The 23,302-nt window shown below is 39.7% G+C and overlaps 7 protein-coding genes across 7 annotated transcripts; 4 read left to right on the top strand and 3 right to left on the bottom strand.

Annotated features, from left to right (window-relative positions):
- The first annotated feature begins 284 nt into the window (after positions 1 to 284).
- Positions 285 to 2,357, top strand: LOC111602474 (zinc finger protein 99). The gene is made up of 2 exons (XM_023319536.2): positions 285 to 848; positions 907 to 2,357. The coding sequence occupies exons 1-2, from the start codon at positions 330 to 332 to the stop codon at positions 1,837 to 1,839; spliced, it is 1,452 nt and encodes a 483-aa protein (XP_023175304.2). The 5' UTR covers positions 285 to 329; the 3' UTR covers positions 1,840 to 2,357.
- Positions 2,269 to 2,588, top strand: LOC111602475 (nuclear protein 1). The gene has a single exon (XM_023319537.2). The coding sequence runs from the start codon at positions 2,368 to 2,370 to the stop codon at positions 2,572 to 2,574; it is 207 nt and encodes a 68-aa protein (XP_023175305.1). The 5' UTR covers positions 2,269 to 2,367; the 3' UTR covers positions 2,575 to 2,588.
- A 2,668-nt stretch (positions 2,589 to 5,256) lies between these two features.
- On the top strand, positions 5,257 to 7,013 carry LOC111602451. Its single transcript, XM_023319510.2, has 3 exons — positions 5,257 to 5,840; positions 5,909 to 6,590; positions 6,678 to 7,013. The coding sequence occupies exons 1-3, from the start codon at positions 5,257 to 5,259 to the stop codon at positions 7,011 to 7,013; spliced, it is 1,602 nt and encodes a 533-aa protein (XP_023175278.2).
- A 400-nt stretch (positions 7,014 to 7,413) lies between these two features.
- LOC111602491 (endoplasmic reticulum lectin 1) lies at positions 7,414 to 9,343 on the top strand. Its single transcript, XM_023319557.2, has 4 exons — positions 7,414 to 7,657; positions 7,722 to 7,836; positions 7,902 to 8,722; positions 8,778 to 9,343. Exons 1-4 carry the CDS (start codon positions 7,532 to 7,534, stop codon positions 9,261 to 9,263), a joined length of 1,548 nt encoding a protein of 515 aa, XP_023175325.1. The 5' UTR covers positions 7,414 to 7,531; the 3' UTR covers positions 9,264 to 9,343.
- A 127-nt stretch (positions 9,344 to 9,470) lies between these two features.
- Positions 9,471 to 15,512, bottom strand: LOC111602462. The gene is made up of 4 exons (XM_023319522.2): positions 14,802 to 15,512; positions 13,851 to 14,745; positions 10,617 to 11,377; positions 9,471 to 10,555 (listed from the first exon to the last, which is right to left on the bottom strand). The coding sequence occupies exons 1-4, from the start codon at positions 15,497 to 15,499 to the stop codon at positions 9,628 to 9,630; spliced, it is 3,282 nt and encodes a 1,093-aa protein (XP_023175290.2). The 5' UTR covers positions 15,500 to 15,512; the 3' UTR covers positions 9,471 to 9,627.
- A 1,323-nt stretch (positions 15,513 to 16,835) lies between these two features.
- LOC111602472 (UDP-glucuronosyltransferase 2B15) lies at positions 16,836 to 18,460 on the bottom strand. The gene has a single exon (XM_023319534.2). The coding sequence runs from the start codon at positions 18,456 to 18,458 to the stop codon at positions 16,881 to 16,883; it is 1,578 nt and encodes a 525-aa protein (XP_023175302.2). The 5' UTR covers positions 18,459 to 18,460; the 3' UTR covers positions 16,836 to 16,880.
- A 1,514-nt stretch (positions 18,461 to 19,974) lies between these two features.
- Positions 19,975 to 22,124, bottom strand: LOC111602452 (cytochrome b5-related protein). Its single transcript, XM_023319511.2, has 4 exons — positions 21,841 to 22,124; positions 21,451 to 21,781; positions 20,550 to 20,932; positions 19,975 to 20,488 (listed from the first exon to the last, which is right to left on the bottom strand). The coding sequence occupies exons 1-4, from the start codon at positions 21,942 to 21,944 to the stop codon at positions 19,975 to 19,977; spliced, it is 1,332 nt and encodes a 443-aa protein (XP_023175279.2). The 5' UTR covers positions 21,945 to 22,124.
- Between the last annotated feature and the right edge of the window lie 1,178 nt (positions 22,125 to 23,302).

Below are 23,302 nucleotides of genomic sequence, written 5' to 3'. Positions count from 1 at the left end.
AACGCGCGCATTTTGTCTGAATGGATATCAATGTATTGATTATATGAATGGAGCCTTGTCCATTATATATTAATGTAAAACTGTGGCATTCCTATGTTAACAATTTAATAAAATAGATAACTAAAATTTCTAGTCATCTTAAAAACAGAATATATAAATATGCGATTTGAATCTAACGTACAGTTTGATCAAACCGGATGTCATACGTGCGCATTTGCTGTGAATGGTTCGTGTTAAAACGTGTACTTCTGAATGCTTAACAGCTGTTTATTGACTTGCTTATCATATTTATTATTGTTTACATTTTGGGTTTGAAAAACTTAAATGCAATGCTGCAAACACCCATCGTTCAGCCCACTTTGCATCAACCGCTGCACTCCAAGGTATCTAATTACCTAAATAATCAGCGCAGAACAGGGCAATTTTGTGATTTACAGCTGGAGCTGGACTCGGATGATGCGCCCTGCACATGCAGCGTGCATTTTTGCGTGGTTGCTGCCCAAAGTCAACTTATTGGTCTCACTCAGCAGAAGCAACAGCAGTTTTCCATACAGAATCCACTAAAAGTCACCATACGCAACTTTAACTGCACCGTGTGTCTGCACACAATAGTGGACTTCTTCTATGAGGACATTGTTTCCGTTTCCAAGGAGCATGAAACGCATTTTCGGGAGTTGGCGAAAATACTTTCTGTAACTGAGTTGCTGAACCTGTATCAAATAGAGCAAAGAAGTGATGAGAATGCGAGCTTGGAGTCAAGTGAAGTAAAAACTGGAGATGTGGAGGATACCATGCAGCCAGCAAAAAAAGCGGACGTCATCTTTGAGAATCAACAAAGCTATTTTAAGGTATGATACAAATTATTCTTCTATAAGCAATTTCTTTAAGCTGACCTCTCAATTGTAGCTTAAGAATCCACGTGCTGTTAAGTCGAACAGCAAAATAAACTATTGCATTGGGTGTGACTTTAAATGTTATCAGGTGCAAAAGATGATTGATCACATGACTAGCTGCGAGCCGTCTCACCTCACCTGTTCGCTCTGCGAAGTTGGATTTCTGGATTGGCGGGAGTATGATTCACATCTCCGCCGCCATGGTTCTGACCTTCGTAAGCCGTTCTTTTGTCTCCAGTGCGATAATCGCTTCAGCACTCGAGCCGCGCTGCTCGTTCATCACCCGAAACATACGACCGAAACGCCGCATGTTTGTTCGCACTGCGGCAAGGCCTTCAAGTGGAAGCAAGGTCTGAGCAATCACATGCTGGTGCATAATCCCGAAAAGCAAATGCTCTGCGATGTCTGCGGCTACAGCACGACACATATGAAGGCCTTAAAGAGTCATAAGCTATTGCACACGGGCGAGTTTTTTGTATGTACAGTCGCCGGCTGCAAGCATCGAGCGAATCGCAAGGAGAATATGAAACTGCATATTGAGACGCACAAACAGGGCCGCGACTTCATTTGTGAGATTTGCGGCTGCAAGTTCAGTCAAAGCAAGAACCTAAAGCGACATGCACTCAAGCATACAGAGGGCGGTCTCAATCGGTATAAATGTCAGCTCTGCGGCTTTAGCAGTCATCGCTCAGACAAAATGAAAGAGCACGTGCAGCGTGTCCATACGGAGAGGGCGGTGCAGCTGGAACTGTCCGAAACAGTGGATAGCTCATTCGAAAATAAGATGCCAGATGACTTTACATTACCGCCCATCGATGCTATGCTCGGAAGCAGTGTTACGGAGACTAAGGCAACGGGCTCACCACGTCGTAAAATAGTATCAGATGTGACAACGCCAGCTGTGAAGCGCTTGAAGACGTTGCTGCCAAAGGAAGCTATTAGTTAGGAATAATCTGAGGAAGTAGCAAATACTTTGTTTTGAAAATGGTTCGCAAAGACTTCTTATACTCCTCGTCTATTTCCAGGCTATATGTTTTTTATAATGCACTCCTATTAGAGTAGTTATTTTATTTACAAACCACTTATGTCCAAAACTAATGGAATAGGCAAGATTGCTCAAACACTTCTGAGCTAAATTGATTCCTATGTGAAAGTTCTAATGGAAGAGCAGAGCATACTGATATAACCAGAATATTTAGTCAATGATATTACAAATACGCGAACGCATAAGGTAGACCAAAAGTACCCAGCAATATTATTGCGCAGTGTAGAAAAGCTTTATGAGAGCGACAAATTGTATGGAAAGAGAATGAAGGCAGAGCATTTCGGATGTCGTTTAAAGCTTTCTTTATACACTGCACAACGTAGCCACAATCATTGTGATTGCAGAGCTCAAACCGCAGAGACGTTTGCCTAGAGTTAAAGCAAAGAAGAGTTTAACAAATTCCAGATTTTTTATTAAAATCAAATCAAAATGTCTGAGGCAAGCTGCGATCAATACGAACACTACAATTATGATCATGACAAACACATGTTCTGTGGGCACAGCGGCAAGCAGCGCACCAAGAAGGAAGCCAGCGATCATACCAATCATTTTGATCCGTCCGGGCACTCCAGAAAGATTCTAACTAAACTTGTCAACACCAACAACAACAACAAGAAGGCGGCGTGCAAAAACTGAATGTTATATATATAAGTAAATTGAATCCAATCGAATTTTAATTATACTAAAAATGACGAAAAGTGAAAGGCTCTGGGGAGAAAGTGAGAAGCTGGCTATTTTCAGCTAACACTAACTTGTTATCAATAAAATGCTTTAGATTTAATTTATTAATATTAAAAATACAATACTAGTATCTACTATATGATGTTTTCAATGATGTTTCGTGACGTAGATAATATGGCTATACTTACTTGCTAACTGTTTAGAGAGTATATAGATGTACACTTTTTCAGATCACGATTTAATAAAATTTAAAAAAAATATTCATTATAATAGTTAACTTTATAATAACGGTATAGAAGGATCATTAATAGCTAAGTTTTTAAAAATTGTTTATAAGCAAAACTAAATAAATAAATAAATGATAATGATAAAACTATATAAATATATATGTTTAAAAGGAATAATTTTTTCTGCTCGTTAAGTTTCTATAAAACTATCTACGAAAGGTACTTAAATGCCATAAAAACATAACTAAAACACGTAGTTTTTACGAAAATATATGAAAAACAGGTCCACTCTAATCGAGTCAATCGAGTCTCTTTGCCGGCTTTTTCTCTCGATTTGCCGGTTTCTTACTGCGCAGTTGTTGATATTTGGTAAACAAAAAAAGTAAAAAACAAGAGCTCGTTGGTTATCAGGTGTTTCTTCTAGTTAGTCATCATGAACATCATTATCACGTAGACATTTGCAAACAATTTTTTAACTGCGTTGTTACAGCGTTACGAATTATTATTGATTCTGCCTTGAACGTGTTTGTTTCTAGTTGATTTTTGGGAAAGTTTTATGCGTAGATCGTAAATAATTGAAAAGGTCATGAAACTGGTTTTTACAACTATTTGCAGCTAAACAAAATCTATATAAAACAATAGAGCTGCTTAGAACTATTGCCAATTGAAATTTGCAGCACTTAAATATTATTCAAATTGTAATTGATTTTTATGTTATTTTTTAATAAATAAAAAAAATATCAATCAAATTATTTTGGTGTTTACTCATCAGGTTAAATGGACGTATATTGGTTTAACATACGTTACTTGTAAATATCTTGAATCTTGAGATATGAAATTGGAAATGTTTATTAGTCTGGGTACCTTTGTCTTATAGAGTGCATAGTGTTTTGGACACGTCCACTGGGGGCACGTTTACAGCTATAAACTTGATATGCATATATTTAAAATCTTTGAAAATGAAATAAAATTTGCTTACTAAATAATTAAGTGCTTGGTAAATCTGCCAATTTCATTTAATTTTCAAAGATTTGAAATTTCATAGATCACGACAAAAATGATCAAGCTACAGATATGCCATATATGGTACGGCAAATGGCAGTAACAATATCTTCACCAATGTCTGCACTAGAATTCCAAAGACTTACTCTAGATCTTCTAGATAGTTGATATATAAACGCCACTTGGAGTGGAGCTCGCCAACTGAACGAGTATCACTCAGTCGGTTGAGCTTGCCTACAAACTCTTTCAAAGGTCGTAAGTGAATGTGTATATAAGATAAGATTGACTTCTATAAGGGGTTGCTTGATGCGAGGCTTACGGTATCGGCTAGTCGTGCACTTGCAGCTGGAGCACTTTGGCTTGCTATTGGAACTATCTAAGCTGCATAATGTATGAATTTTGTATATAACAAAATTGATCTAAGATTAACTAAAGCAATATTAAATTCAATTAATTTATGAGTTTTATACATTATCATCTAAATTATATATACATAAATAAATATTGATTTGAAGTATTTAAGCCTTGGTAAGTTTTTACTCCATTTGCTTTGTATGTATTTAGCTATATTTTACCAATCATTGGACTAAATTTGAATAGACAAATTGATAACATTTTCATTGTCGGCTTTGACAGATTTCTTTCTTCAGCTTTAACGAAGGAGCCACGCTTTACTTCTTTATATGAACTACACACACACACACACAAATAGCCCTATATATATATAAATGTTTATATGTTTATTCATGTAAAATCTGTTATAGAATGTGATAATACGCGTGCCACACGCCAGAAGCGGGCCATGACAGAGGGCCACCATATGGGCCGTCAACGGCATTTCTAGACAATACTCGCAGCAATCTTGAGATTTGAGATCTTCTTTAGGGCCTCGCCTGGCAGCTTGGGAGGCGTGTGTCTAGGGCGGAAAGCATGTTGCGCACTTTCACCGCGAAAAATGAATTTCGAGGTAAACAAGTAAAGACTTGGATTATGCATAAATGAATGGATCGATATACCCATACCCATGTGTGTGTGTATGTGTGAGATGATAATTGATGTAGCACTCGTTGCCGAATGAACCGTTAAATTGAAATTGGAGCAGTGGCCCAATATCCAACCAATACGCGCGGCCCACGGATTAACACCTTTCAACGAGGCTGCGTCGAGACGTAGATGTTCTAGATACTGATGCCGGTGGAAGTACATTTCTCTTGTATTAGCACCAATCACACACACACACACACACCTGTGTATGTTGGAAAATATGCCTAGATTATTGGAATTGGGTATAAGTTTTTGTGGCAACTGGCTTCAAGTTCTGCATTTAGTTAACGTGTGGACACCCAGCCGAACGGCAGCTGGTGCGGATTAGTAATAAGCAACAGTTAAACATATATATACATATAGAATGGTGGCATACACGGATATGTCAACGAAGAAGCAACGAAATTGCTTGCCGGGCTTATGGACTCTGCTCGTAGCCATGCTGCTCTTCATCTTCACGCTCATGGGCGTTGCTCTGCTGGAAGCGAATCGGGCTCAGTCGGATGAGCATCAACGTCTGAGCGATGTGTTCCTTGTGCGGCGCCTGTGGTCGAAGTTTGCAGCATCCACGAACGCCTCGGACGATGCAGTTGCAGCAACTGTGGATCGCATTGCTAGGGATGCGAAGAATGCCAGTGGAATCGCAGCAACTGGCAGGAGTAACAGCTACTATGAGGAGCAGCAGGCGGTGGTTGTGAAAGAGGAAAGCGCTCCACCGGCTATGGCCGAGCGCATGGATTCATTTGGACCGCCGCAGGGTAGGTCATACGAGCTGGATCCCAACTATGATGATTATGGCGGGGAACAAACTGAATCTGAAGAGGAAGCAGGCGAGGGCAGAGCGGCTCAGGGCAGACCCAACGATTCCTACTACACGCAATGGAAATATGCCACACAGACAACATCACCTCCCGGCAATATCCGCAAATTGGAGCCAGCAGGCAATCGGTAAGGAAAAGGGGAACTCTGCTTTTATTGGCTAAATGAAAATTCAACTTTGATTCATTAATATGCAGCCCGCCCTATGCCGCCTACGACGAAGTGTATGATTATCCCATGGGCTTTCAGCCGCGTCCCCAGGAACAGCTCGTCTCTAAGCAGGCGGCAACCGTTGCACCTGTCCATGCAGTGGCCTATGCGCCAGTGTCCACGGAATCATCGCTGGTCACATTTTTGAAGACACTGAAACAAATGTGGGATCTATATCAGGCACTGATGAGCGCCTGGGGCTCGGTGGCCGAACGTCATCGGCAGAGTGACGAGCAGCTGAAGAAGGAGCGGCTAGAGAAGCAACGTCTGCGCCAGCAACAGCAGCAGCAACTGAATAAGTCCAGAGTCAACTCCAAGAAACCGCAACGTGCTAATGGCAATAAAGATGCAAAGCCAAATCAGAACAAAAAGGTGAAGACAACGACGACATCAACCACAACAACGAGCACCAGCAGCTCGAACGAATCAAATGAAGCCGAGGAGGCAACAGCAGCTCCAGTTGCAATCGTAGAAGCTGTCAAAGCCGATGCTACTAAGAAAGATGATGCCAAGGAAGATGCTGCGGTGCGTGGCATGAGACACAGGCGGGAGCCGGAGCCAGCCAGCACTGATGTTGGTGAGGGGCGTTATATCAAGGGTGATCCACTCAAAGGCTATTATGATTTCGTCATCACCGAGGGCTCCTACAAGTTCTGGGCTGCCTTTCAGGTACGAAACAAATAAGAGATGTGGATTCGGATAGAGATTAAGATATAGATATAGATCCCCAATGATATTATTCTCTCTAATTTGTAGGTGGGCACGGCACTTCTAATCATCTATTCCACATTCGCTGCCATTTACTACTCCAAGGTAAATCCATTGACTAGCGATTATGATTATCAGGATTATCTGGGTGCCGGGCGTTCGATGACGGGCGGCGATGATGATTTTGTGGACGACAGCGACCCAAGCACTCAAACAAAGCCCACGTCGCGTATTATGGATTGGCTGCCACGTACAGCTCATTCGCTTAAATTCATACTGGATGCTATTGACAAAATGCCACTAGATCATGATAATAAAGAGGAAACAGTCTGGTCAACGGGGAGTAGCGATACAACAGATAATGCAACAGGGGCAAGCAGTTAGGAAATCTACTTTAAAATATTTATGAAATAAAAATAATTTGAAAAGAAATCTGAATTTATTACTTTACTTATTCATTTACATATTCAAATATCGTTTGAGTTTCTTATAAGCCTTGAAAATTTAAATTTTCCGAAACAAACTTAGCTTAACGTATTTTACTTAATTAAATCATTTACGATACTGTTATTAAAAATGTTCTGATATAACAATGAGATTTATTTTTTATTTATAATTATTTATATATAATATCATTGAACAAAATCATAAATTTCCGTTAAATTTAAAATTTAAATTATATCTGAACCGTAAGATTTAAAAATAATTAAATTGCCCAACATTAAATATGTACACACTTTTTGCCATTCACAGTGTTGCGTTAACAAACAACATTCTCACCCAGCTGAAAAATCATGTTTATTATTTTTCTAGACGACGTGTAATTTGCGTATGCAATGACAATTAAATTGTGAATATCCAAAATATATCAAATTTAAAAATAAAGCAAAGCAGCACATAAAATGGAGCAAAAACTGCTGCTGCTCTTATTGCTGGTCGCTGTAGCAGCAGCTCACGATGCCAAAGACTTTGATGATTCCGTACTCTACAAAATAGATTTCGAAGTGCCTAGTTTATTAAATGATCCGGTAAGGCAAAATCAGCTGTAGTTGCAATTATATAAATAATAATTGTGTTTTATATGCATAAAAGGAGTTGGGCGGTCAATTGCGGACATTTTACACACAAGAGAAGGAAAAATATGAGTGTTTAATACCAGAGCTAGAGACACCCAAGGAAGAGGAGAAAACCAACCAGCCGGAGCTGTGTGAGTGTCAAATCTATTTCTTCTTTAGCCAAATCTTAATTATATTTAAATGCTTCATTATTAAGCTCCCATTGCGCTACTGCAACCAATCTTTTCGGCGCCCACCTGCTCGTTTCGAATTGAAGCCTATTGGTCATATGAGATCTGTCATGGTCATCATGTGCGTCAATATCACGAGGAGCGCGAAGGCAAGAATGTGAAGTTCCAGGAATACTATTTGGGCAAATGGAGCGAGGAGAAAACTGAGCTGGCTAAAAAAACATGGGAACTGGAACGTAAGGCCGATGGCAAACCAAAGTATAAGACGTTGAAAATAGATAATACCAGATATCCATACTTTGAAATGGAGTTCACCGATGGAACTATGTGCGATATTATTGATGCGCCGCGAACGACAATGGTGCGCTATGTCTGCTATCCACATGGCAAGGATGATATCTATTCATTCAAGGAGACCTCATCGTGTAATTATGAAGCTATTATCTTGACCTCATCGCTTTGTGCCATACCTGCTTTTCATGCGGAGGAGACCAAAGAGATATCTATCAAATGTTTCAATTCACAAACGGATCCACATAAACCAATTAGTATGCTGCGTCAGGAGCTGAGCGAGTGGGAAGAAAGTGAAAACGATTTGCTCGTGTCGAAAGAGAGCAAAGCACCAGCCAAGTTGTTTTCCAAGACAGATGGCGATATGGTTACCTTCAAGTATAGTGGGAATGTGGATAAAATCATCTTGGAGCTGATGGCAAATAGTGATATTGACGTGGACAATGAATATCAACAGCTCTTGATATCGAGATCTGCTTCAGGAACAACTCCAGCGCCTTTAAACGATCTGACACCTATAAAGGAGTTTATATCGGGCAAGAATTGTCTAACTGGAGTAAGTAGGATATCAAATACCCAAACTCTTCGTGTAACAATTCCACTTCTTGCAGGGCACCGGGTGGTGGAAGTACGAGTTCTGTTATGGCCGGCATGTGCGCCAATTCCATAAGGATAAAAACAGCGAAGTCGAATTGTTTCTGGGATATTTCTCAGAGGAATCGCATCGTTTGTGGGCTAGTTCAAATCCCGATAAAGGCGCTCGTCGTCCTGGATTTACATCGTCCATATGGCATCACTATGAGAAGGGCACCCACTGTGATCGCAGCGGTCTGCCACGCGAGGTGGACGTTAAGTTAACTTGTACTCCAGTTACCACCAGCGGTACGGCGGTCTCCATGTACCTGCTGGAGCCAAAAACATGCCAGTATATTCTAGTTGTTGAGTCACCCATCATCTGTGATCTCATGCATTATGCGGACGACAGTGGACTTGTTACGGCAGAAAGTTTGCAAAAGTTTCTGGCAACTGATAAGGCAGTTCCAGCTGTTCCATCTGCTGAACGAAATGCTGAAACCGAGGAACAAATACGATCCTAAAGCTTATACACACTTACAAATGTATATATTTGATGTAATAATATATGGACTTAGTTGATGTGTTGAATACAAGATATTTAAAATTATTTTTCAGTTCCATATTAAATCTGTATTTTGATTTTAAAATTAAATGGAAACAAAATACGTTTTGTGTGATTGACAAATGCTTATCAAAGACACGAACCAGTATATGCACAGATTAGTTAGTTCAGCAGCCCCTTGAATCACCCTTAATTTATTTTTATTATATCTTATCAAAAGTTTCGAAACATTTGCCGATTATCATATTTACATCGAAATTTATTGTCGTTTTTCTATAAAATCGTAAATTATAATTTGTTTTATTTACAGTACAAATAATATATTAATGCTTCTTGACCTTTGTCTTTTTTGAAGTCTTTTGCTTCGAGCCTTTGCCCCCACAACACTTGCTCCATATGAACTTGAACACAACTTTGCTTATCAGCACGATAACCAAGAGTATCGCTGCAATTAATAGATACAAGTCTATATTGTTAGTAGCAATATAGCCCATTTTAACTAGGGGACTCTGCATATGGGCAGCCCCGTGATGACGTAGCACATAGTTAACCCAATATATAACCGAATCGCGGGCTGACATGGGACGATCGCGATAGAGCTTAGAGAAGTGTTGAATGTTATTGGTGTAAATGGGATTGTTCAGAATTTCCTTAATTGCATCTTTAAATTCGTTCATCTCCAGGGTCAGCAAATCGAGCTTTAATCCATAACCCGCTTTCACCAGTTTATCTGCATTTCCAGGCTGATCGGCGAATACTGGCAGAGCCAGCATGGGCTTGCCATGATATTGGGACTCAGTAACGCCTCCTTTGCCAGCGTGCGTGATGAAGAGTTTAATGTTTGGATGGGCCAGTATATCGTCCTGTGGCATCCACTTCTTATAGAGTATGTTAGCCGACTTGCCAGGCACGTTGTTCAGATCATCCCACTTCCAGATCACACGCTGCTTCAGCCCGGCGAGTACTTTGTATATTCTTTTAATTACATCTGGATCTATGTTATCGCCTTTAAGATTGCTGCCCAGACTGAAGAGAATCGCGCCATGCTTGGCATTTGTCAAGAACTCCTCAATATCCTCGGGCAACGGATCTGGCTTGTCCTTAATCTGTATGCCACCAATCTCCACAAGAGCCGGCACATTGGGCCTAATGGGTCCTTCACTGATGCCATGACTACTGCAGAAAGCCAGAGAAACGTTCTGCTTGGCCTGCTCATAGGTCATCATGGACGGCACCTTACCCCATAGACGACTAAAAATTTATAAATCATGAATTAAATTTTAAATAGTACAAAATAAATTGAATTACTTACTCATAGAACTTGACATTTAGCGTCTCCAAGTAGAAGGTAAAGAGACGGAAGAACATGGTGCCACCAAAATTGGCCAGACGCTCCTTAAAGGTCATCGCACGACCGGGGGCAACCGCCACATGCATGGTGGGCACTGAGGACATCAATTCCGGATTACCAATATTACTATCGATTTGCATCATCGGCGGTCCCGTCCAGGTCAGAATAATGGGACACTTGAAGAGGCTGCCCAGACCCAGTTGATAATTGTTGAAGAAGAAGCCAACAATAACGGCATCAAATTTGTTGTCTTTATTCTTGTAGAGATCGGTGAACCGCTTGTCCTCCAGCACATCCACTTGCTTATAGATAAGCATCGACAGCGAACCGAATATATTTCTGAATGTTGTAATTATCGATGGCTTCTCTTTGGCCAAGACGGTCATGCCGTCGTTCAACTCCTTCTCCTCGGCTGCACTCAGGGGGATGACAATGTGCTTGATGCTTTTGTGGGTCACTTTTGGTGAAGTGCCCGACACCACGGTCACATTGTGCCCATTCTCCGCCAGGGCCTTCATAATCGACATGTTAATAATAAAATGCGACGGACTGTGGCTGGTGAAGACACCCAATATGTTGGCGCCCTCGACACCAGGCGATTGCAGCACAAAGAATCCGAGCAGGAGGCACACAAATGTGCCGGACAGCACGGATTGAGCCATGTTCAGGTCTTTCGGGCAATACTTTCCTTCTTTAACTAAATGGACTGCCGCAACTGCATTTATTTATATGAAAACTAACGTCCGTCCGATAAGCCTCGATGTCGCTGATAAGCGAACACAAATCGCCGGCCACGTTATCGTTTTGGTGTTCGCTCTATGAATGTTATACATAAGTCGAAACAAATTATAATGGTGTAGGTGATGTTGGCAGACTGTGAAATACCCTAAAATGTACATCTATGTAAGCACAAAGGTTAAATATCTTCTAATTATGTGTCGATAAATATCGATTTTGCGTAAATTGGAAAAGTAATCGCTATACAAGAGTTACATTACTGCTTTGATTTTTCCTATATAGTAATTTGATCGATTTGTACTGATTTTTCATCGATTGAGAAGTTATCGATACACAAAATTTACTGCACTTGCTCTCATTACAAACATATATATAAGCTCTAGACTTTTTCTATTATTTTTAATGCATTTCAGTTGTAGCAAACCTGCTTTATATGGCATGCAACTTGTGTTTGTTATCGATTTTTAGAGTTTTTGTATAACCAAGAACAGTTACAGAATGACATGGATGTTGTCAATACTTTTCGATTTTGGATGAGTTATCGAAAGTATAACCCTAGGCTATTTTCATTAGTCACATTTCAAAGAAATTAATTTAATAAATTTATCGATTTTTATCGATTTTAGTAATTTATATTTGAGATGCGTTCACTTGTCTGCTAACTCTCTATAAATTACTTTTCACCTATAACTTATTTCTGAATAGAATAGAATATAACTTCCAGTATATATTCATGATCCGTTTCAATAGGTTGCTCGATAATTGTCACTCGCTGTAATATAAGTGATCACTAAATCAGAACACCCTATTCTAAGGCATTCTCGATCTCAGTACATGCAGGGTATTAACTACAATCGGTTGCTAGCTACCTCAATTCCATTGTGACATGTAGCGTAAAGCCTAGCGCTATCACAAAAGCATAAATCGCACACGTATTATCAAGAGAAACACAAGTGGAAACTTATGAAATAAGATGACGGCTCTCTTAATAGCCCTAGTGCAATGTCAGCGGGTTGCATTCCACGATTGAACTTTGAATTTAGAGTCCGATCTGCTAAAGACACTGCTCTGAGGCAATTATATATTACGTATACGTATACATATAATTCATATGCATAACTAGACCGGCAAAAATAAATATAAATTTGAGAAAGCAACAACAGATCGGCAATTAGGGAATTCGTATTTAAAAAGCTAAAGAAAAACAAACCACAATGAAAATCAAGCGAATTCGCTGTCGTTTTACTCGTTTCAATGGCAACGGCGACACTGAGCCGATGCCAGAATAACTCGAACAGATGCGAGTCACACCATTAATAGAGAAACACCTACACTGAAAGAAAATTGCATACATTGTTTACGTGAATTGCAAACAACATTGCATATTGTCACATTTGGTTTTCACACTTAAAGTGAACACGTTAAGTGCTTATCTCAGAAATCGAACTAAAATTTTAAGTACACTATAATAATCAAGTCGTATACGAAGGGAGTGGGTGCACAAGTTGTTGTGAAAGTATGCTTTAAAAAAATAAATATGTAAATATATATATATATATATATATATATATATATATATATATATGTTTTATATATAATGCTTTCATGTTAAGCTTTGAAGTCAGTTAATGCTTTCAATAACATTTTTTTAAATAAAAAAAATTGTATTTAAGAAACTCATATTCGATATTATCTAAATACAAAACGATAAGAAATATGTATAGATATTTAATTTTATTTATGTATATGTGAATTATTAATAATTTTATATATAAATATTTTATACATATATATATGTATATATATGTTTTGTTTTATTACTTTATTGCTTTATTTTTTATTTATATCTTTAATCTTCACTTTTGGTTACATATAGCAGCTCTTCTTTTTTTATATTTTTATTGAATTTTTTTTTTTTTTTTTTTTTTTATTTACTTATGCACGTAGAAAGCTAAATATTTTTAAAGAATATTTTTTATTATTTATTATTATTTATTATTATTTATTATTTTATTATTTTATTTATTTATTTTATTATTTTTATTTTTTTGACTACAATATTCTAAATGCAATTCCACATAATTTCAAATTATATTTAAATTATATTTTTAATCTAAGAAAGTTCTGTGAAACAGATATTTTACATAGTTTCTGTGAAACAAATAGTTATTTATTAAGAAATTGTTTGCAGTGTAATTGCAAACTAAGAGTGAGAGAGGAAACTGAATAGAAAATGAGCGCCTATTAATAGTCATTGCGAGTGTTGGCAACTTGTTGATACTTATATGGCCCTGCATATAAATGAATATATATATATATATATATATATACGATATATATTTGTATATATATCTTAATGACCAATTTGCTGGTTGTCGCGACACGCGCCGTACGTGTAATGTGCAGTCGATTAATTGACTTTGGCTAACATGCTGTAGGTGTCTATTGTGTTTTGACCTTGCCCTTAGAGGGTGAGAAACGTCGCAGTTTTCGCCAAATGAAACGCGAAAGTAGTTTGAGAATGGTCAGCGAGACAGCAAGGGTGATCAGCAGGCAGGCGTAAACATCAAGATTGTGACGGGCGACAAAGTCGAGGTGAAGTGCAGGATTCTGCAGGTGGTAGGCTCCCTTGTGCCTCAATACATACTCCGTCCAATAGATCACAGATTGGCGTGCGGTGAGCGGCCGATCGCGATAGAGAGCGGAAAAGCTACGCACATTATCTCGATATGCCGGATTTTGCAGCACCTCGCTGATGGTCTGTGCCAGTGTAGTCTCTGTGAGTGTGGCCGAGTCCAGACTCAGTCCGAAACCAGCGGAGACCATGTTGTCCGCATTGCTAGGCTGATCGCCAAAGATCGGCAGCGCCACCATGGGCACGCCATGATATTGAGCCTCGGCCACGCCGCCCTTGCCGGCGTGTGTAATGAACAGCTTGGTATTGGGATGGGCCAGGATATCGTCCTGTGGCAGCCAATTGTGGTAGTAGATGTTCGTAGCATTGCCTGGCGTATGCTGCAGATCGTCCCATTTCCAGATGACGCGCATCGGCTGGCTGGAAAGCACCTTGAAGAAGGTCTCCATCACATGGGGCTTGAAGGAACCACTCTTCACATTGGTGCCCAGGCTAAAGAAGATGACACCGTCCTTGGCATTATCCATAAAGTCAGCCAGCTCGCTTGGCAAAGGATCTGGCTGATCCTTAATCTGTACGCCGCCAATTTCTATGGACTGGGGCACAGTGGGACGCACTGGGCCCTCGCTGTGCGAGTGATAGTTGTAGAAGAGCAGCGAGATATTTCGCCTAACATCCCAATAACTGGGCAGCTGTGGATCCGTTCCAAAGGCACGTCTAAAAGAGAGACGGAGTTAGGGATGCTTTGCTATTAGATGAAGTGCGTCACTCACTTGTAATAGTTGTCCATGCGCATATCAAAGATAATGGTAATGCCCTTTAGGAATAGCCAGATGCAGTAGTTTTTCAAGCGCTGGGCAAAGTCCATGACGCGCTTGCTCTTATCTAGGCCCACGTTTATGTTGGGCACATAGGCCGGATCGTAGACGTTGCCCACCTCATCGTCGACAAATGTAAATGGCACGCCCACCCAGGTGAGGATGGAGGGTATGCCCAGCTTGGCTGCTATGCCCAGTTGGTAATCATTGAAAACGAAGCCGAGAACCAACAAATCAAACTTGGTTTGCGGCTGTTCGTAAAGGGCGCGCACATTGGGGTGCGTTAGAAATTCATATTGACTATCCAGTATTGTGCTCTTTTTCATTAAAAATTGGTAAAACATGACAGCCATCGACACCTTCTCCTTGGCCGATCTCGCCAAGAACTGATTAAGCTCTGCCAACGTCTCTTCATTCAAGGGCGCTAAGATCTGTGTAATATTCTCATGTGGCATCAGCTTGGTCTTCATGGAAGTTACAATGGTCACATTATGTCCACGATCTGCCAGGGTGCGCATCATCGACATGTGCACCACCAAATGCGATGGGCTGAATGTGCTAAAGAGGCCTAATATGTTGGCGCCCTCTATGGGCGAGCAGGGCAACCCAAGCAGAATGGCAAAAGCTGCCAATAGCGCTGTGCCGCGCGACATGCTTGACTGAGGACTTGATCTTAACTGAATGAAGAGCCTGCTGATCGACTGCCTTTTATGCACTACATATAGTAGATAGATAGAGAGAGAGAGAGAGAAAGAGAGAGAGAGAGAGATAAAGCTAACGATCTCTTTGCTCAAACACTCATTTGCTGCGTCAAGATGACGGCGCAGCGATTTATTATCTTTGTAACTGGCAGTCAGCATTCAAAGAGCTAATATGCCTGATAAGCTTTTTTAAGAGTAGTTACACACAGATAAGCTTTATCAATATTATGTGCATATGCTACCAACGGGTGTTAAAAAACTCGACAAATTTGTGTGCAAATGCGCACAATTTGTTTGAAGTTTTCCCAAATATTCTTAAGCCACATGAATTATTTTTCAGATATTGGCTAGGTCAGAAATATTTTCTACAGTATAAATATATAGCATATATGAACAGTAATTTTTTATAAACTTATTTCTGTTTTTATCAGTACCTTATCAATTTTATAAACCCCGTAAATGTTGTAACAAACAGTCACAAATTCATTATTTTTTCAAAGGCAATTGTTAATCAAGATTTGCTGTACAGGGCATAGCATTCATGGGCACTTATTTCTTATATATTCTATATATATCAGATTTTAGTTTTATTCTGAGCACTTAAAAAATGGGATTTCCATTAAATTGGTTTTTTGTATTCCTGTGTCTGTCCGTCCGTATAAACTCAGCGAGAAACTCAGAGAGATTTATATTTTTAAAAATATAATAAATGTTCCCATAGTTCGGGTATTGCGAGCCCTATCTTAGATTGATGCATCAGTTTTGATTCGTATGCGGAGCGACTATTGATTGGCATTGAAAATTTTCATTTTTGACTAAAAGCGTGAGGTAACTCCTTACCATTTCTATCACAATCGGATCAAGCAGAAATAATGTAATATTTTTTAACTTAGCGTGCCTACAATTTGAGTATTTCCCATGCGACTTTTGGATGCGTATGAATTCGTAGCATCGATGTATGCAGTACGAGCTGACTAAAAAGCTGAATATAGATTTAAATCAAAGCTCAGCAAGCTGTTATTTCGTGAGCCTGCCTGAAGCATATGACGATATAAACTTAAAATTCAGATAATATACTTGTCTTCTTCGATTTGTAACTCTGCTAATGATAGACCTATAAATTCTACTATATTCTATTCTATGATATACATAAATTAATTATTATTATTCAGTCGTTAGATTATATATATTTATTTTACAAACACTTCCAACTACTACTTAACTACTTTAAGTTTCATAAATATTAGTTAAACAGTCAACGAACGTTAAGTTATTAAATATAAACATTGTGTGAGCAAATCTCATTCAGTTTTTGTAGTACTTTAACTTATAATTAATGCCGCTTAACTTTCTTGGACTTGCCACATAATTTGCGGCAAGTGCATCTCAGCGCAAGCCAAGTTAGGAGCAAAACTAGAGCTAAGACAGCTATGAATACGGCGTAAACATCTATGTTATAGTATTCCAGGGAAGTCATGTGCACGGCAGGACTTTGCAGATGGACGGCTCCCTTGTGCCTCAGCACATAGTCCGTCCAGTAGAGCACTGACTGCTTGGCCGTGATGGGTCTGTCCCGGTAGAGTTGCGAGAAGCTCTTGATGGCCAAGGCGTATTTCTCGTTGCCAAGGACTTCCTCAATCTTCGCCTTGAAGTTCTCTTCGTTCAGCTGCATCAGGTCTTGTGTAAGTCCATATCCAGACGCTGCCATGACATCCGCATTGATGGGCTGATCACCAAAGACCGGTAGAGCAACCATGGGCACGCCGTGGTAGCGCGCCTCCGTGATGCCGCCCTTGCCAGCGTGCGTAATGAAGAGCTTGATCTTGGGATGGGCCAGAATATCGTCCTGTGGGAGCCACTTCTTATAAAGTATGTTTGGCGATTTGCCGGGCGTATTATCGGGATCTTCCCACTTCCAGATGACATGCTGCTTCAGGCTCGAGAGCACCTTGAACATGGCCTGTATTAGCTCAGGTTTCACGTCCGTGCTCTTGACATTGGAGCCGAGGCACAGCAAAATCGCTCCGTGCTGAGCAGTCTCCAGAAACTTGGCAATGTCCGCTGGCAACGGATCGGGCTGCTCCTTGATTTGAATGCCTCCGATTTCCACAATTCCTGGCACAAGTGGACGAATCGGACCCTCACTTATCGAATGGCTATTTGTGAAGACCATTGACACATTGCGTCTCATCTCGGCCAGCGTGGGGAAGTTCGGCTCCTGGCCGAATTGCTGCTCATAGAAGTTATCGAAGCGTTTCTCGAAGATCATCAACATGACTCTTAGGAACAGGTACTTGCTGAAATTTTCTAGACGCTTGGCAAAGCCCATTCGCTCACCTCGGCCTAAAGGCGTTTGTATATTGGGCACATATGAGAGCTCTGAGGGATTGCCAACGTATGCATCGATGACCATCATCGGCGCCTGCATCCAGGAAACAATCACAGGCACCTGTAGCTTGGCGGCTACGCCCAATTGGAAATCATTCAAGAAGAAGCCCATGAACATTAAGTCGAACTTCGTCTCGTAGATGCGCTGGAAGCGAGCATCCGACAGCAATTGATGCTGTGATTCAATCATCACACTCATGCCATTCAGCATGCGATTCATCGTGCTAAAGATCGAGTTCTTCTGTCCAGTCATTTCCTTTATTTGGCCCTCGAGTATCTGCTCCTGTACAGCTGTCAAAGGCACCACGATCAGATGAATGTCCTTGTGCGTGATCGTCGGCTTCATCATGGTCACCACGGTCACATTGTGTCCACTCTCTGCCAGAGTCTTAATCATCGACATGTGGAGTATCAAGTGCGATTGACTGTGACTGCTGAACAGTCCCAAAATATTCGCCCCTTTCGCAGGCAGCGCGATCAGCAGCAGACAGAGCCCCACGACGCTCAACCGCAACGTAGCCATGTTGCTTGACGACTGTTCTTTATTCTTGACCAGCCAACTGTGGTTCCAAACCAGTATATTTATAACTAGAACCCAAACGAGGGAAGCTTATCAATATTTTTTTTCTGTGTGTTTGCGGCCTATCACAAAATCCAAGCATTCAGATTGCGAGTACCCGAAACAACATTGGCTTGTACAACATTTAAGGTATGTGATGAAAACTTTATGATTTGCACAAGTATTACAGAGTATTGCATGATTTGTATAAATTGAGTCTGTTGAAGGTCAAATGAGCTGCGGCTGGGTTCAATTATGTTGGCTGCTCAGCTGCGTGTGCCGAGACTTCTTCATCTGTATGCATCATGATCGATAAATATCGTAAATTTATATAAATCTATAAATATCAAAATGTCATCGATATATATCGATTTTAAATAATATATACAGCAAGCTTTCACTTACCTTACGATTATTTATTTTACTACATTTATTTTCCATTGTGTTTTCTGCTTTGTCATTATTGACATGCAACTAAATTTTTATGATAGCTGCGATTAAGCAAACGTTAAATACGCTTCGACATTTTTAAATGCTTGTTGTGCTATGTCAGAACTAGAAGAGCTAACCAGTTTTTAAATAACGCTTATTTACGAAACTCAAAAAAATATCGAAGTAAAAACCTTTCGACTTCAGCTTGTTGCTCTCATTTCAGTTTACTAGCTGAGGATGTTTGTAGAATAAATTCTTTTTTTTTTTGTGGCATTGATGTGTGCTGATTGTTGATTGAGCGATTTTTAATTGTTTTGCCTACTCAATGTTTTTTTTGTTCCATTATAAATGGCTGAAATAAAGCTCCATCTTCGAGTGATTGATATGGTCTTTGCCTATGCTTATTTGACGATTTTATATATCGACTTGAGACTTGGATCGAGCATCAAATTGAGCAAAAACAATTTGAAAAAAGCTGCTATAAAACCATTATTAGGCCAGCATAACTGTCTGCAAGTCCTAAAGGTAAATTAACTGACAGCAAATTTCAGTTTTCATTACGAATTGCAAATGTTTTGGAAAGAAAATTACAATTTATTAGAGTTTTTTCAAGGGAAAGATTTTGAGTGGATTATGGAGTGAGAAATTATAGCAACTCGACTCTGTAATTCACTTTATACTGAGAGCAACTACAGTTCTATGAGCCACAATCAAAGACAATCTCGGTTTTATATACTCTTAATCAGCTGGGCCCAGGAAATTGATAAAAGAAAGAGATGAACTCTTTATGTCTTGCTTCGCTCTCTTTCTTCCTGACTCTCTCTCTCTCTCTCTCTCACTCACTCTCTCTCTCTCCCTTTATCTCTATCTCTTTTTTTGCTTACTCTTTATGAGTTTGCCAGAACATTTTATTATGCAGTCGAGTCGTGACTCGTATAATTCGTAACCCTTGCCATTTCGAGCTAACGGAATTTTACTGTCTATATATACATATATACATATATATATATAAATAGGCCATAGTACAACACTTAAATTAATTCATATACTATTTAAATTTCTTGCTGCCCGGCGGATTGGGATTCGCTTCCATGCGCAGCAGCTGCTGTGTTTGACCTTTGATGTGGCTCCAGTGATTGATTTCACGCAGCTCCGACTTGAACTCGCTCAGGGTTTGCTGCAGCTCCGGATAGAGTTGTCGTAGCACTCCATGATCCAGCGTGGGAAACATGTGGTGCAGCGCATGCTCGCCAAAGTGTGTGAGCACCAGAAAATCGGACCACTTGATATCGCCACGATCGATGATCGTATCGAGCTGAAAGAGACCCCAATCGCGATCGGCTCGTGGCGCATCGCCGTCGTGGTAGATGCGAGGATCGTGATGAGCGGCAGTCAAGCCAATAAAACCAAACATAAAGCTGCCAAAGCCCAGAATGATCAGCCAACTAATGATCGCAGAGCTGAGATCAACATTTGTGGCGACATAGAGAAAGGCGGGCAAGGTGAAGCCCAGCACATCGTGCCAGTACATAACGTTCCGTTTGGCCAGTGAGTAGACAATGCTGCACAGGAAATGAATATTTATAAAATTACAATAATATATAGAAAGCCTTCTGGACCCACCGTTCCGTAAACTGCACCAGACTCATGATCGTATATATAAAAGGCGATATCAGCACAGAGATCACACGCTGCTTCCTGCTCGCATAGTGCCTGCTGGGCACCCAGCAGAGGAAGGGCTCAAAGAGCGACATCTCCAGATCGTGCAGCGAATTGGGATAAACATGATGGGACAGTGCGTGCGAGGTGCGCCAGCTATTGAAGTTGAGCAGCAGCAGATTGAAGCTGTACATGCGCCAATTATCGCGCTGATGGAAGTAATTGTGAGCCGAAGACGAGAGCCAGCAGAGCGACAGACCCGCTAGGGCACGCAGTAGCAAGGAGTTGAAGGCAGTGCCAGCCCAGCTGAAGAATATCACTGAGATTAGGATGCCTGTGTGGAGTAGCTGTGGGTGGTGAAGAGAAGAGAAGGTAAGAGCAGGTAGTTATAGCTGAGCTGCCTGAATACCAAATGTTAAATTATTGCTTCCGTATCTATGTGACATAGACATCAGCTATGATCAACTAACTATATATAACTATCTATGTAGAAGATCAACAGTGACTCTGCGGAACGGAAAGATTCTGGATGTTAGAGCAGAAGCAAAGGAACTTTTGATAAAATATTGAAATTTCTATAAAAGCTTAAGAAGCTTAAAATTTGATTGTGATTCGTCATCATTGATCATGAAGCTATCTTGATCAATTTAGAGAGTAACTCAACAACAAATCGAGCGATAAATATTGGATGTCTAGCTGCCTGAGATAGATACAGCGCAGCTATAAAACCTTCTTTTATCAGTCAGAGATCGAAGAGATGATTCAAAATTCACTCAATAAATAATTCCACACAGCACTTTAGACATTGATCAATTCATCATCTTTACAAAGCTGACACGCAAAAGTTCTTCAGTTAGAAACTCACGTCTGTTTTGTAGCTGGGTCGATAGTTCAGCTTTCGCAGCTTCGCTCGCACGCGTCGCTTTAGGGTCAAGTAGAAACCTTGCTCTTCCAGCGTAAATTTATAATTTCTCGGCTGGGCAGCTGATCTCACTTCGAATTTGCTAAGCATTTTCTGGGCATGCTCCTCGATGTGATGTGACTCAAAGGGTTCGGTGATATCGGTGCCTTTAGTGCGCTCAATCCAGAAGGCGCCGCCCGGATGTCGCCGAGCAAAGTCGCTCAGATCGTAGAGCTTATCTTTGATTCGCCACAGACCTTCAGCTGCATCGTCCCGATGTTTGCCCTCCAGCCAGCTGCAAGAGCATGCCAAGTGCCTCAAACTATAACTGTGACATGTGTGGTATGTACGCACCTCTCTTCACTGATGGGAAACTGTCTGCGATAGCTAGGATATGTATGGGATATGCCAGACTTACGCCAAGCCTCCAGCTCGACCAGCTTCTGGTTGGGTGCCATTTTTCATTGATTAATCGTGCTAATCCAACAGCTAATCATAAGTGATTTCTGTGTAGTTTATATATTTGTTTTAGTCGAAGTCCAAACACTTAATGAATGCAGTGATAAAACCGGTCTGTTTGACCGCAGAACCTAGTCAACCCGCCGACTGTTTTGTTTATGAATCGCTGGGTGAAGCGCCGCGTTGCGTCGCTCTGGTTTCACCCATAAAAGCTCTTGAAGCGTATCAAATGAAAGAGAGCTTTAAGCTTTTGTAGCGCCTCTTATCAGTGTCTACAACAGCCCAGACATAAATACAGCGGCACAATATGGAAATGGATCAGTGCAAGACGGCATTACTCGACAACTTGTCGACATCTTTTAATGGGAAATCTTCGAGTTTATATAACCAGAAATACATAGATTAAAATTGCGTAGCTCATAAACAGGACAGTGCTGCATCTTAAAATATTAAAAATACTAATCACTGAAAGACCACATGACCAGGCACTCAATATAATATAACGCTATAAATAATATATGCTATATGTATTATATAATATTATTATTATTATATTATTATTATTATATTATTATACTACGCAAAAGGCAACCACTGCCCAAACATAGTTGAGTTGACTTTAAAGACTCTTTATTAAATTGTTTTGAATCTAATCATTAAAGATATGGAATATATATATGCCCACATTTTGTTGTTGCAGTTTCAGCTATAGCTTGGGCAACGCCTTCTATTTTATATATAATCTGATATATTTATTTTTATACCTTGTACCCATTGAGCATGAAAAGATAGGATTAGTTACTTTTGTAAATACGTATATATCAGGCAGAAAAAGTTGTGATAAGCTCCATGACTTTATCGACTCAGTTTGTCGTCTTGCTCAAAAAATAAAAAAAAATTAATAAAAAAAAAAAAAAAAATTTATATAAAAAAAATATATATAATATATATATATATATATATATATATATATATATATATATATATATATATATATATATATAGATAATAAAATAAAACAAATATATATATATATATATATATTTTTATTTTATTTTTATATATATATATATATATAAATAAAAAAAATATATCTATATATTTATATTTATATTTATATTTTTTTTTTGATCAAGACGACAAACTGAGATGGAGTCTATCACAACTTCTGTGTCGATATAGACATGCCTCTTTATCTAAGCATTCATAGATACACAGCTAGCTCATAAATAGCTGGGGTTGGGGTATCACCTAGTCGATTACTCCCTACTAGAGCACTTTTATTTGTTTATAGCTCGATTCCCAAATTTATATTTTATAGTTTCGAGTGTATGTTAATCAGTCAAACTTTGAAAGG

This window comes from Drosophila hydei, unplaced genomic scaffold (assembly GCF_003285905.1).
Source record: "Drosophila hydei strain 15085-1641.00,03,60 unplaced genomic scaffold, DhydRS2 tig00000172-arrow-pilon, whole genome shotgun sequence".
Classification (NCBI taxonomy): domain Eukaryota; kingdom Metazoa; phylum Arthropoda; class Insecta; order Diptera; family Drosophilidae; genus Drosophila; species Drosophila hydei.
Note: the sequence above shows the minus strand (reverse complement) of the source record. Positions and strands in the feature narration are given on the sequence as shown.

Excerpts from the sequence above, each read along its gene's own strand:
- LOC111602474 (XM_023319536.2), top strand. The coding sequence starts at position 330 with ATGCTGCAAACACCCATCGTTCAGCCCACTTTGCATCAACCGCTGCAC. Across the intron at positions 849-906 it reads ATCAACAAAGCTATTTTAAG|CTTAAGAATCCACGTGCTGT; the intron begins GTATGATACAAA and ends TCTCAATTGTAG.
- LOC111602475 (XM_023319537.2), top strand. The coding sequence starts at position 2,368 with ATGTCTGAGGCAAGCTGCGATCAATACGAACACTACAATTATGATCAT.
- LOC111602451 (XM_023319510.2), top strand. The coding sequence starts at position 5,257 with ATGGTGGCATACACGGATATGTCAACGAAGAAGCAACGAAATTGCTTG. Across the intron at positions 5,841-5,908 it reads TTGGAGCCAGCAGGCAATCG|CCCGCCCTATGCCGCCTACG; the intron begins GTAAGGAAAAGG and ends ATTAATATGCAG. Across the intron at positions 6,591-6,677 it reads AGTTCTGGGCTGCCTTTCAG|GTGGGCACGGCACTTCTAAT; the intron begins GTACGAAACAAA and ends TCTAATTTGTAG.
- LOC111602491 (XM_023319557.2), top strand. The coding sequence starts at position 7,532 with ATGGAGCAAAAACTGCTGCTGCTCTTATTGCTGGTCGCTGTAGCAGCA. Across the intron at positions 7,658-7,721 it reads CTAGTTTATTAAATGATCCG|GAGTTGGGCGGTCAATTGCG; the intron begins GTAAGGCAAAAT and ends TATGCATAAAAG. Across the intron at positions 7,837-7,901 it reads AACCAACCAGCCGGAGCTGT|CTCCCATTGCGCTACTGCAA; the intron begins GTGAGTGTCAAA and ends TTCATTATTAAG.
- LOC111602462 (XM_023319522.2), bottom strand. The coding sequence starts at position 15,499 with ATGTCGCGCGGCACAGCGCTATTGGCAGCTTTTGCCATTCTGCTTGGG. Across the intron at positions 14,746-14,801 it reads CGCATGGACAACTATTACAA|ACGTGCCTTTGGAACGGATC; the intron begins GTGAGTGACGCA and ends TCTCTCTTTTAG. Across the intron at positions 11,378-13,850 it reads TCTCACCCTCTAAGGGCAAG|AATGCAGTTGCGGCAGTCCA; the intron begins GTCAAAACACAA and ends TTCATATAAATA.
- LOC111602472 (XM_023319534.2), bottom strand. The coding sequence starts at position 18,458 with ATGGCTACGTTGCGGTTGAGCGTCGTGGGGCTCTGTCTGCTGCTGATC.
- LOC111602452 (XM_023319511.2), bottom strand. The coding sequence starts at position 21,944 with ATGGCACCCAACCAGAAGCTGGTCGAGCTGGAGGCTTGGCGTAAGTCT. Across the intron at positions 20,933-21,450 it reads GACCCAGCTACAAAACAGAC|CTACTCCACACAGGCATCCT; the intron begins GTGAGTTTCTAA and ends CACCACCCACAG. Across the intron at positions 20,489-20,549 it reads CTGGTGCAGTTTACGGAACG|CATTGTCTACTCACTGGCCA; the intron begins GTGGGTCCAGAA and ends TTTCCTGTGCAG.